This window comes from Eschrichtius robustus, chromosome 3, assembly GCF_028021215.1.
Source record: "Eschrichtius robustus isolate mEscRob2 chromosome 3, mEscRob2.pri, whole genome shotgun sequence".
NCBI lineage: Eukaryota > Metazoa > Chordata > Mammalia > Artiodactyla > Eschrichtiidae > Eschrichtius > Eschrichtius robustus.
In genome coordinates this window covers 122,228,153-122,245,277 of record NC_090826.1, presented here as the reverse complement: position 1 = coordinate 122,245,277, position 17,125 = coordinate 122,228,153, and the positions used below count along the sequence as shown (strand labels likewise).

Genomic DNA, 17,125 nt, shown 5'->3' with positions numbered 1-17,125 from the left:
CTATCAAAACTCAGTGAACATGCACAGACATAGAAAACAGATTTATGATTATCAAAAGGGAAGGGTAGGGGGAGGGATAAGTTAGGAGTTTGGGATTAGAAGATACAAACTACTATATATAAAATACATAAACAACAAGGTACTACTATATAGCACAGGGAATTATATTCAATAGATTGTAGTAAACTATAATGGAGAAGAATCTGCAAAAGAACTTATGTATATATGTATAACTGAATCACTTTGCTGTACACCAGAAATGCACACAACATTGTAAATCAACTGTACTTCAATTAAAAAAAAAACACAAGAACTCAGTGAGCATGTATTATTTTCATTTATATGATCAGTTGAAACATATGATTGCTTGCTCGCTGTAGAGCTCACCATGATGAGTGCAGTACGCAATGAACGGGCATAGATACTGTCTTCTAGATATTTGTAATCAAATGGATAACTGTTATTTAGCATGAGATATTTAATAGGAAGAAATAAGGTAAATTCCCTCTTTGAACAAACGTCTTAATTGCAAACATAATCCTTTCTGACATTCTGTGTTCAAAATTTGGTATGGATCCAGGCAAGAAAAGTTTGTAGGGACCAAATTTAGAGGTGGCCCATGGGAATTCCCTGGTGGTCCAGTGGTTAGGACTCCACGCTTCCACTGCAGGGGGCACGGGTTCAATCCCTGGTTGGGGAACTAAGATCCCGCAAGCTGTGCAGTTGTGACCAAAGAAAAAAGGAAAAAAAAAAAGAGATGGCCCAGGCATAGAACTTGTACATAACTATGATTAGCATGTTAAAGGATCTAGTGGAAAGGATCCTTTAAAGGATCTAGACAATATGCATGAACAGATGGGGATTTTCAGGAGATGGAAACTATAAAAAAGTGTCACATGGAAATGACAGAAATAAAAACATATCAGACATAAAGGATCCTTTGAGGAAATTATCAGATATGCAAGGCCTTACAAAATTTTATCTCGACCAACTATTGGAAAATACACTACACCAAGACAAATGAGTAAACCAAAAAAAAAGAGGAAGTTAAGAACTCCAGGAAACAAGAGCTCCAACACAGGACTCAGGTGAAGGGAATTGCCGGGACAATGATGACGGCAGATTTAGATCTGACATTCTTAGGAATGTCAGCTGTGCACCAGGCTGAGCTTATAAGAGGGTGCTAGGAGAAACTTCTTCAGGAAAATTTATAATGCCTAATGATCTGACTTTGTACAGGAAAGATTTAGACAGCTAACTAAGAATCTGAGGCTGAATTAGTGATAAGTACAGAGACAACCAAACAAATTTTAAAATGCCATAAATCTAGGAAAAGCTTGCAGGAAGTTAAATCGTTTGCTACATAAATTACCTGTGAACAGTATTTTCACGGTCATAATTTTGTAAATGTTGAACTCACATTTAACCAAAATTACAACTATAGCAATGGTATATAACGATAACAATTTTATGATGTAACTAGCTTATTTCAAGATATAGGGGTTAAAAGAGAAAAAAAAAAAAACTTTATGGGAGTTCCTTGGTGGTCTAGTGGTTAGGATTCGGTGCTTTCACTGCCACGGCCCGGGTTCAGTCCCTGGTTGGGGAACTGAGATCCCACAAGCCACCGGCACTGCCAAAAAAACAAAAAAACCAAAAAAAAGGATATAGGGGTAAATATCAAAATAATCAACTAAAAGAGGTAAAAGTGGTTGCTCTTTGAAATGAAGGAAATAGGGAGTGGGGGCAAGCATAAGACCATTGCTTATCTTTAAAACTGACTCTTTAAAATAAATGAGTGTTTTACTTTGGTTATTTATTTTTTTTAACTTTTTATTTTATATTGGAGTATAGTTGATTAACAACATTATGTTAGTTTTCAGGTGTACAGCAAAGTGTTTCAGTTATACATATACATGTATCTGTTCTTTAAAATGTTTTCCAGTGACAACTCTCATTGGATGATCACCAACTTGTAGACTATTAAAATAGTTACTACCTGATATTTTAAACTTATATAAAAATCTAATCTATTCACAACTTCAGGCAAACAAAAATCCTTTATGAGTATAAATAAGTAGATAAATAAGTAGGCAGCCACAGTTGAAAAGGCAGATATTTTCTGTCTATTGAAACAATTTTGAATCAGTCAATCCATTTTGGACTTTGATAGCTAATAATGAATTTAAGGTGACTAAGGTGTATTTTCACGCATTTCAGTGAACAAACCAATCAATAGTAATAAACCAAACTGAAGGGAAGCCTTGCTATTGCATCTACTCTTTGTTCTGTAATAAAGCGATGGGAAGCACAGGCTCAAAATGTAAAAGAATAAAATGAAATGAAATAAAATAATTAAAACCTCAAAAAAAATTTGTAGGGTTTTTGAGGAATACAAAGAAATATAAATATATTTGAATCAGAATTAGGTGTAGATTTTGTATCTTGTGCAGATCTGATCCTAGGCATTATTTGGAGAATACTGGTGTTACCTACAAAGCTGTCCTATTGTGGTGGGACCTTTGACAAAAGATGCTTTCATAAAGGTACCAAGTTGTTTGATTTAGGTGGTCTCTAGACTTATGAGTGTGCTCTAAATGTCAGTAAGTCTTTTTTTGTTGTGTCACTTTTATAACATAGACCAATGAAAGAACACTTCAGTAAATGAGAAAGATGAAAGTACTATATGTAATTGGATTCTTGTAACAAAATTATTTATTTGAGAGCATTTATTAAGTACAAATTATTGTAAAGTATGAAATATTTCTTTAGTTTACAGTGCAACAGGATAAAGCTTTTAGAGTAATTTATAAACTGTTTGACAACTCTGGAATTCAGAATGCAGCAATACCAGGTCATGGGTAAAAAATGTGTTTCATAGTAGACGGCTTTTATTTTTGTCAACTCTGATAGCTCCATTTCTTTTCTTTCTTTTTTTTTTTTTAGAGAAGGATCTCCCTTTATTTTTTTAAAAAATTAATTAATTAATTTATTTTTGGCTGCCTTGGGTCTTCATTGCTGCATGCAGTCTTTCTCTAGTTGCGGCGAGCAGGGGCTACTCTTCATTGCGGTGAGCGTGCTTCTCATTGCGGTGGCTTCTCTTGTTGCAGAGCATGGGCTCTAGGCGTGCGGGCTTCAGTAGTTGTGGCACGTGAGCTCAGTAGTTGTGGCTTGCGGGCTCTAGAGCACAGTCTCAGTAGTTGTGGCACACGGGCTTAGTTGCCCTCCAGCATGTGGGATATTCCCGGACCAGGGCTCGAACCCGTGTCCCCTGCATTGGCAGGCGGATTCTTAACCACTGTGCCACCAGGGAAGTCCAGTATCTCCATTTCTTGTTATGGAGTGAGGTTCTGGTGAATAAATATCAGCAAAAAGAGTTTTCTTCGCAACTTCATGAGGTTAAAAAACCATTAGGTTAATTTATATTATCCCTAGAAAAGATTTATCTAGTCTTAATCCAGTGTGCTAGAAGATCAGGTTAATGTTCATTGTATCATCTTATGTTTTTGTTCTCTAGCCTTCTGACTTTTTTTTCCCCCCTTGTTTTTTATGCAGTCATGGTTAAATGCCAAGTAGCTGTGTTATAGTCCTTCTGAGGTGGGAAAGAAATATTTTTTGTTTCTTTGGTTCATAATAATGATAAAGAATAAAGCATCAATGTTTCTGTCCATTATGTCTTTTAAAATGTTATTTCTGTAACATCTTGTAGAATTTGACTTAATTTCCTTTTATGATCTCATACTAGTAGTTCATTCCAAATCTGTCTTGGGACTTCCCTGGTGGTCCAGTGGTTAAGACTCCGAGCTTCCACTGCAGGGCACACGGGTTAGATCCCTGGTCAGGGAACTAAGATCCTACATGCCGCCTGGTGCGGCCAAACAAAAAAAAAAAACAACTCTTTTTTCCCCCTATATATGTCATGTTTTATCTTTTTATCTACCTAGAACAGTACCTGTCACTTAGACACCCAATACATATATTCACGCACACACATTTTATTATAGTCAGAAGTTTACCATTTTATTTTAGTCAGAACTTTACCATTTTATTTGTAATAGTGGAGTTAAATTGAATTTTATATCTCTTTGATAAAGGAGTAACACCAATTTTGCCTTTAGAATTCAGCATACTTAATATACTAAGGGAAAGATTCCTACCTGCCAATTCTCTTTAATGCAGCTTTTAGAAATAATACAGGTACTGTACTATTTGCTAGTAAAGGAAGTATACTAAGATAATATAAGAAAGAGATAATGTAAATAGACTAAAGGTGATTTTTGGTGTATCTATTGCTAGTCCATTCATAGGTGACTAAAGATAGTAAATATAAAATATAAATATGTTAACACTATTCTTCTTCAAAAGCTTACTGTTACTCTATCGTCATATTAATTGAAAAGCCTCAAAAAAAATTGGTCTTAGCTTTTTTGGCTCTCCTGCTCTTCCTACCCTGTGCATGTGTTGCCATTTTTCTATACTATAATTGTTACTTGATTATGTGCCCTCACTGAATTGCTTTTTAGAGGGCAAGGATCATGTTTATCTTTTTATTTACCTAGAATGGTGCCTGTTAACTTAGGCAGCCAATAACTGAATGAATGAATGCCCACCTTCTATGGTGAATATGAGAATGGCACTACAATTAATCACCTGAGAGAGCAGAATTTTAAAATTGTGCTTAGACTCTACCTAAGGCAATCACCCACAGCTAATGGTCTGAAAATCATCTCAGTTTTGATTATGACTTTGTCTTTATAAAGTCCTTTATGGGTATTTAATTAATGATGCTTACAATATTGCTGTTTTATTTTTAGAATATTGTGTTTACCTTTTACTGTCAGCAGGTGTGGGAGCATACCAGTTAACCGTGACCATAATCAAAGGCAGCATGTAACTTTCTTGTAAGCTTCTTTCATTGGTTCAGCTGTGATAAAACATCCTTTGTTTCTTTTGTGTAATGCATAATTAATTTTTACTGTGTTACTATGTTGTTTACAGTGGAAAAGAAGAAGGAAACAATAACGGAGTCAGCTGGTCGACAACAAAAAAAGAAAATCGGTAAGATGAGTTATTGGTATACAAAATATTGAGGTTTCTTGGAAGAAATAAATTCTTAGTTAATGAAAATGTAATAAAGTATTTAATAGTGGTAACTTATGTTTGTATAGTTTTATGATCTACAAAGCACTTGCATATGTTATCTTACTTGATTCTCTCTGCTTGTTTTTGCTCTTAGGTTTGAAATTTCAGTTTAGTGAAATGGTGTTGACAGTCATGGCTTTTGAACTTGGCTGAAGGTTCTTGGCATAGTTTGTAAAAGGGTATTGTTTTTCTTATCTGAGATGATTATTTCCAGTTAAGTCTGAGTTACTAGTATTTATTGTTGCCATAGCTTCCTTACTGAGAATTGACTGGTGATGGAGATCTACCAAGATGTAGGAAATTTTCTGCTGAGTAATTTTACCTAGTCTGCAAAATAATTACATGTTTTTGGTTTTCCAGTGTAATTTAGAATTTAATTACAGAATGTAGTTCAGTTCCAAAAAGACAATTTATAAATGACTGCATGTGATTTGTATTTATACTTTATGATGCTTCCTGATTCTAAAATCAGAGCAAAATGGTTGTGAAATTGTGTATTTGGATCAGAACTACGTCTCTATGCCTAGGTCACTGCTGTTAAATCCCAGGAGATTACTCTACCAGGCTAGACTATACAAGTGTTCTTTTCTGGCTAAAGCTTTTCAATTTAGTGTAGGGGTATCAGATATGTTCTAAATGCCCTATTCATTTAGTTCCATGGCAAGATGCTACTGTACATCTGCTCTGTATGTGTCAGTCACTCTGGTGGGCATTGGAGAAACAAAGTAGAATTCTGTCTTTTAAGACAGGGGTCCCCAACCCCTGGACCACGGACCGTTATCAGGCCACACAGCAGGAGGTGAGTGGTGGGTGGGTGAGGGAGTGAAGCTTCATCTGCCGCTCCCCGTCACTCCTCATCGTATGCACTACCACCTGAACCATCCCCACACACACACCCCTGCCCTCCTCATCTGTGGAAAAATTGTCTTCCACGAAACCGGTCCCTGGTGCCAAAAAGGTTGGGGACTGCTGTTTTAACAGGTCTAAAGAGGAAAAACAGATCAATGCAGTGTAATACTTACTTTTTAGAGAGATATTCTGAGTGTCATAAAAGTAAAGAAGAAAGGATATCCAAAAGAATCTAGAGGATCAGGTTTTCTTTAAGAGATAATGCTTAAGCTGAATCTTGAAGCTTTAGTGTGCATTAACTAAGTAAAAATATAAATAAATAAAATACTGGTCAGCTGAGTTCTTACCATCTGCAACACCCTGAAGTAAGCACTTGACATATTTTTTAATTCTCTTAACAATGGTATGTGGTAGTGAACAGTGTTACCTCAATTTTAGAGATGAGAAAATTGAGGTTTAAGTAACTTGATCTTGGTCATTCAGTGGTATGATGGATTAAGTCAGTGGTAGAGAAGGGGTTTGATCCTAGTCATTCATAACTTTAAGAATCTGCAGTTTTTAAATATTTATTTATTTATTTATTTATGTTTGGCTGCTTGGGGTCTTCGTTGCTGCGCATGGGCTTTCTCTAGTTGCAGCGAGTGGGGACTACTCTTCTTTGCGGTGCACGGGCTTCTCACTGCGGTGGCTTCTCTTGTTGTGGAGCACGGCTCTACGCACGCGGGCTTCAGTAGTTGTGGCACGTGGGCTCAGTGGCTTGCAGGCTCTAGAGCACAGGCTCAGTAGTTGTGGCGCACGGGCTTAGTTGCTCCACGGCATCTGGGATCTTCCCAGACCAGGGCTTGAACACGTGTACCCCGCATTGGCAGGCGGATTCTCAACCACTGCGCCACCAGGGAAGTCCCAAGAATCCGCATTTTTAAGCCTTGTATATTCTCGGTAGAAGTAGAGGGATCAAATAGCAAGGTATATACCTGGAACTACAAATAGTTTAGTATAACAAATAAAAAAGAAGGTATGTATAAAGTACAAGCAGACAAGGCTAGAGAAATAAGTAGGGCCTAGTTCATAAAGATCTTGATAAATTAAACTAAGGTAAGGAGGTTAACGTATGCAGAAGTCTTCCCATAACCATTAAGGGATTTAAACAGAGATTTGAAATCAGATTTTAAGGAAGACAACTCTGGCAATAGTTTGGAGGATGAATCAGAGAGGGGATGATTCTGGAGGCAGGGAAGTTATGAGGCTTTTTAAGTATCCTAGGCATACAAATGGCAAGAACCTGAACCTAGGCAGTGACAATGGGAATGGTGCAGATTCAGTGGATATAGAGGAAGTAGATGTAACAGGACTTGAAGGCCTTTTTTTTTTCTTAATTTTATTTATTTATTTGGCCGCATTGGGTCTTCGTTGCTGCACACAGGCTTTCTCTAGCTGCGGCGAGCGGGGGCTGCTCTTCATTGTGGTGCGTGGGCTTCTCATTGCGGTGGCTTCTCTTCATTGCGGAGCACAGGCTCTAGGTGCATGAGCTTCAGTAGTTGTGGCATGCAGGCTCAGTAGTTGTGGCTCGTGGGCACTAGAGCACAGGCTCAGTAGTTGTGGCACATGGGTTTAGTTGCTCCATAGCATGTGGGATCTTCCCAGACTAGGGATCGAACCCGAGTCCCGTGCATTGGCAGGCGGATTCTTAACCACTGTGCCACCAGGGAAGTCCCAGGACTTGCAGACTTTTTAGATGTAGGGTATGTAGAGAGGAATGAGTCTGGGAAAAAGCCCAGATTTCTGATTAGGAGAGGAAATATCGGAGAAGTTGCAGATTGGGATGAGGAAGAGGAGAGGATGATTTCAGGTTTGAACATGTTAGATTTGCAGTGTCTGTGTGACAGTAGGGCGGAAATACTTGGTACACTGTTGGATGTATGGTTTGGAGCTGGCAGAGAGATAAAGGCTACAAATAAAATTTAGAATCATATGATTATAAATTATAATTGAGTCCACAAAGTAAATGAAATCACACAGGGAGACCATATAAAGTAAGAAAAGCAAAGGGCTGAGGATGGAGAGAGTCTTGAGACATAGAAATTTAAGGGGTAGCAGAAGAAGTGGAGCTTGAGGGGTAGCAGAAGAAGTGGAGCTTGAAAAAGTATTGCCGGAGAAGTTGGAAAGGAGTTGTGTCACGGAAGTTGAGGGGAGAGTTTCAGAGGACAGGAAGGGTTAGAGGCTGGGTGTTAAATATCTAAGAGGCAAAACAGAGAAAATTAGTGATTTAGCAAGAATAATTTCAGTGGCATGATAGGGGATAGAAGCCAGATTGTATAGATTAGGGAGATAATGCATGGTGAGGAAGTGAAGACATTGAACATGGGTAATTCTTTGGAGTAGCTTTGCTATAAAGGATAGGCAAGATATAAAAATGGAAGGCACATTACCCACTACCCTTAAAATTGACAACACAAACTATCTATACTCAAATTATTTTACCATGGAATGCTACCTTGAATTGTTTGCTCACCAAAATGTCATCAGAAGGTAAAAGAAATAATATTTATGAAGAGTTGCTTATCAAAATCTAATAGGAGTTACAAGACATAATATTTGTTAGGAGTTGCTTGAAGGACAAACATCCTATCCATTCTGTAGATGTCTAAATTTTACTCCTAATTAAACCAGACTATCAGAAATCTGTAAACCTAAACTTGTATTGTTTTGGACTTTATAAAATTGCTTCTACTCTATTTCACCTTGACATTTGCACTATTAGACATGTCATGAAAAACTCAGCCAGATAAAATTTACTGTAGTGCTGCTATGGACTATTTTTGAGAACATTATCTACAACATTACACGATACTCCTTTGACGAGAAATTGTGGAAACTTTCTAGTAGTTTTCAATGTCAAGACAAGCAGTGATTCTCATAAATAATTAATTTATTTTTTATCTTATTGACCCTGTGCTTGAACTGATGGTTTTTCCCTCCACTTTGAGACTGGCTGCTAATAAGCATAGAGTCAGATTTGCTATTCATCTCCAGCAACTTTATAAGACCAGTTAAATGTATTTTTGTATACTGACCCTATCTACAATTTTGTTATTATGCAGCCCTTACTTCCCCTTTGCTCAGATTCCCCACTTGGGTTTCTTTAAAAAAAAAAAATATATATATATATATATATATAAACTTTCCTGGTGGTGCAGAGGTTAAGAATCCACCTGCCAATGCAGGGGACACAGGTACAAGCCCTGGTCCAGGAAGATCCCACATGCTGCAGAGCAGCTAAGCCTGTGTGCCACAACTACTGAGCCTGCGCTCTAGAGCCCGCGAGCCACAATTACAGAAGCCCACACACCTAGAGCCCATGCTCTGCAACAAGAGAAGCCACCGCAATGAGAAGCCCGTGCACCGCAATAAAGAGTAGACCCCGCTTGCCGCAACTAGAGAAAGCCCGCGTGCAGCAACGAAAACCCAATGCAGCCAAAAATAAATAAATAAATTTATTTTTAAAAAAAAAACAAACATATATATACAGTAATGGGGAGACTATAAAGAATGATATTGCTGCATTGAAAGAAGGGAGTTTTTAGTAAGAGCGGTGTTGTCAGCAATATTCAGTGTTTCAGAGAAGCAAAATATCATTGATATCACTAGGTGAAGCTCTTAGAGATGATGGTCTTGGATAGAGACATTAATTTGAAACTGAAGTATCTGAAGATTTTATGTTTCCCGTTCTTAATTTCAGGAGCAGATGTTTTGGTTATTTTACGTTTCCCTCTCATTAAAGAGAAACTACTTTTGATGTGTGAATTTTATTTAGACATTTTGGCTGCAGTCAAGTTACCTCAAGTAATGAGGAATTTAAGGATATATGTGATCCAGAACTCAGGAAAAGCTGAACTAATTGGTTACAGGAAGGCAGGAACTGTGTTAAAGCAGTTCCTGCAGGCAGAGCAAGCCCTGGGATAAAGCCAGACATTGGGCTCCACTCTTAATTTATAGTACTTCTCTCTCTTCTGTTGTTCAACTTCCCCACTTTCTCTGCAGTGCTTTCCTAGCATTTAATTTTTGCCTGCGCCTAACTTTGGCTTGTGTCCTGTGGTTCTTTCTGTATCAGTATTACTCATAATGTGCTCTCTAGGCCACCTGTATCAATATTGCTTGAGATACTTGTTACAAATGAAGGGTTCTGAGTCTTACTCCCAGGCTTTACTGAATCAGAATTTCTGGACATGGGACACAGGAGCCTGCTTTTTTAACAAGCTGCCCAGATAATTCTTAGACGAACTAAAGTTCAGGAGCCAGTTCTACATTACTGTTTTGCTGTTTCTGCTCCCACAGTTAAATGATGCACTTTCCCAAGATTTTTTGGTTTAAATTCCTGAAAGAAGGAATCTGACTAGCTCAGCTCATCTTTTTATGCCGTAGGTCATGGGTAAGCCTATGGATTGGCCTCCTTTTTGGTCAGTAGTGGCAGGGCAGGGGGTATTAGGAATCTTCATAAGGTTGAACCTCAACAAAGACTATGATGAGAGGGAGATATTCCCCAGAAGGTGGCTAGAGAAGGGAGAGCAGGCATTCTGAAGCTTTGCTGAATGGGGTGTGTATCTCCTTTCTTGGTGACTTGGAAATATGGGAGGACATTTTTGAAATTTATTTGGGGCCCTGAATTTATATATTTATTCAAGACGTTTATCTATGCTATTTGGATTTTCTATAAAAGAAGGCTGTATCAGGCATTTCATTTAAATTTTGCTTCTCCCAATCTACATGAAATTTTAAAGGCATGTCATTAATTGGTCTTCCATTCAAGACAACTCAGAATATAGAAATGTCATGGCATACCTAACTCTTTTAATCTATAGAGAAGCATCTGCTATTTTGATCATCTCTTCCTTATTTGAAAATGTTCCCCATCTCCCAAACTGTTGGTTTGATCAGACTACCCAGTTGCCCCGTGAGTACTTTAATTGATTTATATTCTTTGACAGAAAAGTCACTGGTTATTTATTTTTTATTTTTTAAATTTTTTTGGCTGCATTGGATCTTCTTTGCTGTGCGTGGGCTTTCTCTAGTTGTGGTGAGCGGGGGCTACTCTTCGTTGCAGTGCGCGGGCTTCTCATTGCGGTGGCTTCTCCTGTTGTGGAGCATGGGCTCTAGGCGCGCGGGCTTCAGTAGTTGTGGCACGTCGGCTCAGTAGTTGTGGCTTGGGGGCTTTAGAGCGCAGGCTCAGTAGTTGTGGCACCTGGGATTAGTTGCTCCGCGGCATGTTGGATCTTCCTGGACCAGGGCTCAAACCCATGTCCCCTGCATTGGCAGGCAGATTCTTAACCACTGCGCCACCAGGGAAGTCCCATCACTGGTTATTGACTAAGGTAAATGATGACGTGTTCCTTTTCTAGTTAAATTATGTTATCTTGTTGTACAAAGCCTAATGCTGTCAAATAAAAATGTGTGATAGATTGGCTTGAGGTTTGTTCATTCTTTGGTCAGAATGGATGTCATAGTTGCTATTAGTGTATTCCAATACCTACAAGAAATGTAGCTTCTTTTTAATTGGAGTATTCCCTTTTAGAATTTTAATGTTTCCTTTTGTCTATCATCTTGGATAATAAATCATCCTAGAATATAAATATATCTTCTTTATACTTCCAGTTTTTTCTCTCCATGAAATTTCCTCAAATTTCGTAAAGGGTGTATTCCAAAAGTTCAGTAGTAAAAGGGTGTATAGAATTCCTTTCAGATGGAGGAACTGAGGTATGATTCTCCTCTGTATTAAATCCTGAGGTTCTGAATGGCATAAAGAATAGTTCACACAGGACAAGTGAACACTGAATGACATAGAATATTTATTTCCAGCACTCGGCTTGGAACCTTTAAATTCTAGATCTTCAGGGGAGGTGTAGAAGGTTTTAGACATACGTTTTCTCTCTCCTGATGTCAACATAACAGTTGAAAGGTGGGTTGGGAAGTACAACCATCTTGGAAGCCTTGGGCTTCTAGATGTTGAGTTTTCTCAAAGGAGAAAACTAAGGCGAGTGAACCTTAGGAGGAGGTTCACTAGCTATACTTCTGTTAAGTAACACACCACCAAGATGAAAATAACATTAGACTGAGACAGTGACTTCCCTACCTTATTGGGGCCAAGAAACAACTTTCTGAGAGGAGTTATGCTAGTTAACTGACAACAGTTAAGGGCTAAGTTACACACAGAGCAATAGAGAACCAGTCAATCACTTTTACTTATTTCAGTATACTCTTAACTATTTGGGGTACTAGAAGTTAAGAGTTAACTAGCTAGCTCTTATTGCGTCATCTCAACCAAAACTGTTCCCATAATTACATGAAGCATTATGGTCAAATATTTGATTGCTGCTAATAAACAATATAAATCATCATTTCAAAATAAATTGTTTGCACTTATTTTACTTACTAATGTGACTTTCCCAGAAATTATTCACTTGAGGAAACAAAGTTTCTTGATAAGGGAAAAGCAGGTTGTTTAAAAAAAGATACTTTTTTCAGTACAGTTTATTAGAAGTTGGATTATTCTTATAAAACCATGTATTACATGGTGGTTATATTGACAAACCTGTCTTCGTAAGCTTATTTAACCCATAATGTAATGTAAAAACTTTATTCTTAGGGACAATAGTTGGTTTTATTTTTGTTCCTCTTTTGTATTGCTGGTAATTAAAAGCAAAATTGGTTAGGAAATAACATTTAAAATTTACTTAAATCACTGAGGCTTAAAGAAAAGTAGATTTGATTACAGTATGAGAGATAGAAACTCTAAAAGGATGTTTTAAGTACTTTTAAGGACTTAAATGTTTCACTTCTCATTGTGTCTAACAGAATATCCTTGTAAAACTTGAATCTTATATTTTAAAATAATGAGAATGAATAGAATAAATCATTGCCTAGCAGTTTTATTAGAGTCAGGGTTTGGTAGTCATAATGGAAGAGAGATAGAGAAGGAGTTTAATAATTTTCTAAGACTGGAAAGAAAATAAAGAGGGTAAAAGAGAACGTGGGTATTGAGAGAGAGAGAGAGATTAGGAGGATCTGAGATACAATAAACTGAGCTGGGAATGGAGAAAACTGAAAATGGAAAAACTTTAGATTAGGCATTGGGGTTAGTGGGGAGAAGGGGAGGTATATAAACCTAACTGTGCCTTTATGGAGATATTTACAAGTTTATTGTTCATAACTTGGGGAGTACCTGAAATTGCTTCCCTATTGGTAACATTTCTATTAGATCAGGTTTGCTGTTTCCCACATGGGCATTTCTGGATTTCTGAAAACTCTTACATTGTCTAGGACTTTAAATGTTAAAGTCCTTGTAGTGTTTATGCTTCTTGAGGCATCTTAGCATTTCCTGCCAACTAAGCACATCAAGGTCATAAGAAACTTGACTCTGTTTCTTTTATCCCCTCCAAAACCAGATGAACGTTAACTTATTTCTGAATTATTTGAAACCAACAAAACCTACTTTATTTGTATATGGTGGGCACCTAAAAACAATTTGAGTTGAAAAATCTTCAGTAACCAAGCACAGTAGTGTTGGGATATATCATAAACCTGTACTGCTGTATTCTTCTTAAGCCATGTATACATACAGTCTACCTTGACACTACGTATGGTTAGAGCTTCTGTTTGGACATAATTGAAAAAAGTGGAATAGAACTTCATAAAAACTGTGTCACTGTAGTGTCCTCTCAGCCTTTCAGGTTTTAAGTGCCTCTTCAGGCTACCAGCTTTATCATGAAAGACTCCTGTCCCTGGAAGGGGATTTTTGGTGTACGGTATCTTCAGATCAGCTTTTATTATATTGCTGATTCATTAAGCAACATTGAGCATATACTACAATACTGAGCAGCTAACTACTTGCTAATTACTGAGGATACAAAGATGAAGAAGTCCTTGTCCTCCAGGAGCCTGCCATCTAGTTGCATTGTTAAGTACATAAACAGATCATTATAACAAAATATATAAACTCGGTGAGTATAATGATAGAGATGTGCTTGGAATATTCTAGAAGCATAAAGAAAGGACTTCTAATCCGGTGTCTAAGACTGCATTGTCCAGTACAGCAGCCTGTAGCTACATTTGACTGTTCAGATTTTAAATTAATTAAAATTATTAATAAATGAAGTTGAAATTTTAGTTCCTCAATCATACTGGTCACATTTCATTGCTCAGTAGCTACATGTAGCTAGTGACTACTGTATTGACAGCACAGATATAAGATATTTTCAGAATTGTAGAAAGTTTTTTAGAATAGTATTGCTTAAGGAATCAAGATTGTCAAAAGGAGGTGACACAAGAGCTGAGGCTTAAAAGTTGAGTATAGGCTAGCCAGGAAAGGGTTTGGTGGGGTAGGATAAAACAGTCTAGGTGGAAGTAGGGTAGGCAACCATCCCAATTTGTCTAGTCCGAGGAGTTTGTTGGGATGTGAGATTTTCAGAGCTAAAACTGGAACAGTCTGGGGAAAACAGGGACGCTTGGTCACCCAAGGTAGAAGAGACTTTGTGAACAAACACATTGAATCAAGAGAAAAGCATCATATATACAGGAACTTAAAGTTGTTTGATATTGTAAGAACATAAAAATGTATGGGAGCGGTTGGAAATGTGGCTGCAGAAGTAAGCAGGGGCCAGATGCAGGACTTGCAGGTGATAGTGAAACATGATCTTGGGACTTCCCTGGCAGTTCAGTAGTTAAGACTCCACGCTTCCACTGCAGGGGATGCATTCGATCCCTCATCGGGGAACTAAGATCCCACGTGCCGTGTGGCGTGGCCAAAAAAAAAGAAACATGATCTTGGGATGAAAAGCCATGGAAGGATTTTAAGCTGGGGTGTATCATGATTTTGTTCAGTTTTGCCTTTTAAGTAGATCTGACTGCATTTATGTGGAAGATGGATTTGAGGGAACAAGTTTGGAGGCAGATCTGTTAGGAGACTTGAAAGTAATATAGGTTAAGAGATGTTAGAAATCCTAACTAAGGAAGTGATAGTAAGGAGGGGAAGAGGTGGATTTCATAAGTTTTTATGAGGTATAATTAATAGGACTTGGTGTTTGATTGAAGATAGAGTACGGAGTCAAGGATGTGCCAAGGTTTCTAGCATAGATGCTTTTCTATACCTTTCTTTTCATGTCTCAGTGGTAGTCCTTTTCCCTCTCTACTTGATTTTATGCCTGTTTACCTTCTAGTCATCCCAATCTTCAAACACCCAATTTTAAAAAGTCTTATTACATTGTAAGAGGGCTGCTCAGGTAGAAAAAGAGCTCTAGTCCCCGAGATACACCTTAGTTCCACCCCATTTTGTTCATTTTCTTCCATATATCTTCATAATCCCCACTTTCTCCTGCCTGTATCCTTTCCCCCCAGGGAGAACAAACTGGATAGGAACGATTTAAGACAAGGAAGCGTATATTCATCTCACCGTACATTGTTTGGAAACTACACTCCAGTCTGCGGTTCCTGTAGGCCTGTTCTTCCTTCCTTTCCTTTAACTGCCTGCACTTGCAGCCCTCACACAAGTTTCATATATTCCAATTGTATATTTTTTATTTTAGAGGGTATTATATTTTAATTTCATAATCTTCCTGTGAGGGTGAGGATTTGTGTGTGTTTTGTTCATTCATTTATCCCTAGTGCTCAGAAAAGTGCTCGGCATTTAGTAGGTAATCAGTAAGTATTTGTTGAATAAATTGATCCTGGTGATAAAAATGCATAATCAAGGAAAGCAGTAGCATAGTATATATAGAGATCATTGGGTTGGGAGTTGGGAAACTTGGTTTCTCATCCTGGCTTTGGCATAAAATACCTGTGTGGTCTCTGAGAAGTCACTTCTCCTTTGCTGGGCCTCAATTTCTTCTTAAGTACAATAAAGTCCCTTACGTTGATGGAATACAGTAAATAAGGTCATTAATGTACAGCTGAGACTTCTTTAGCAGTTTAGGTTCTGTCTATATAACAATTTTCTTGAAATATATGTCAAATTTCCTAGCTTTCCAAGTGACTTAACTATGAAACTATGCTTATTTTTAGATTGATTTGACTGTAATATGAAAGAACCTGAATCTTAAATTCATCTTAATTGGCTTTTAATTTTTAGACTCCATGCTCTCTTAAAGAAACTGAAAGAGGGGGAAAAAATCATAACAGATGGGGAATTAATACTTGAAACCTAAGTACAGTCATTATGGTTATACTTCCTTTTGATGTAAAGTAAGAGTATATCTTTTTTTTTTTTTTTTTTTTTAATTTATTTTTGGCTTGTTGGGTCTTCGTTTCTGTGCGAGGGCTTTCTCTGGTTGTGGCAAGCGGGGGCCACTCTTCGTCGCGGTGCGCGGGCCTCTCACTATCGCGGCCGCTCTTGTTGCGGAGCACAGGCTCCAGACGCGCAGGCTCAGTAATTGCGGCTCACGGGCCCAGTTGCTCCGCGGCATGTGGGATCTTCCCAGACCAGGGCTCGAACCCGTGTCCCCTGCTTTGGCAGGCAGATTCTCAACCACTGCGCCACCAGGGAAGCCCAAGAGTATATCTTAATGTACAGAGTTCAGACACTTAAAGTTTAAATTAAACTTTAAATATTTTTATTTATTTAATTTGAACTATTTTGGTGCCCTGCTGCATTTGAATTTTCTGTTAGTACAAAGTATACAGTATTCCAGGTATTCAGCTTATCTTACTAAGTGATACTGAGACAGAAGTGCTATTATAGTCATCAGGCAGTGACAGTTTAGCATCTGCTTTGCGCTCAGCACTGTGTATATTAACCAGTTCATTAATTCTTTGCAGAGCGGCAAGAAGAGAAACTGAAGAATAATAACAGGGATCTATCAATGGTAAGAGTCCTAAATATAACTTCATGATAAACCACATGTTTTTCAGCAAAAGACCCTGATTTTCATCAAGTACACTGCACTTACCTTTTCAGAAATTTATAGTTATGCAGGGTATAAATAATATCATGGTTGTTCCTGGACCAAATAGAAGTGAAAATATGCTACTGGGCTGAAGCTTCATGTTAGTAATATGAATAGCTTTTTTTTAAGGCTCTCTCGAAGTCATAATTTGTCCCTTTCACACAGTTTTTATTAGCTTCCCCCTTATGTTTTCAAATGAAGTA

At 37.8% G+C, this 17,125-nt stretch overlaps 1 protein-coding gene across 1 annotated transcript in view; it reads left to right on the top strand.

Moving 5' to 3' along the window:
- TMCO1 (transmembrane and coiled-coil domains 1) overlaps positions 1–17,125 on the top strand; it is a 55,020-nt gene that overhangs the window by 4,599 nt on the left and 33,296 nt on the right. The window contains exons 3-4 of the mRNA XM_068541182.1: positions 4,999–5,058; positions 16,795–16,841. Of these exons, the coding sequence (XP_068397283.1) occupies positions 4,999–5,058; positions 16,795–16,841 (107 nt within the window). The remainder of the gene's footprint in view (positions 1–4,998; positions 5,059–16,794; positions 16,842–17,125) is intronic.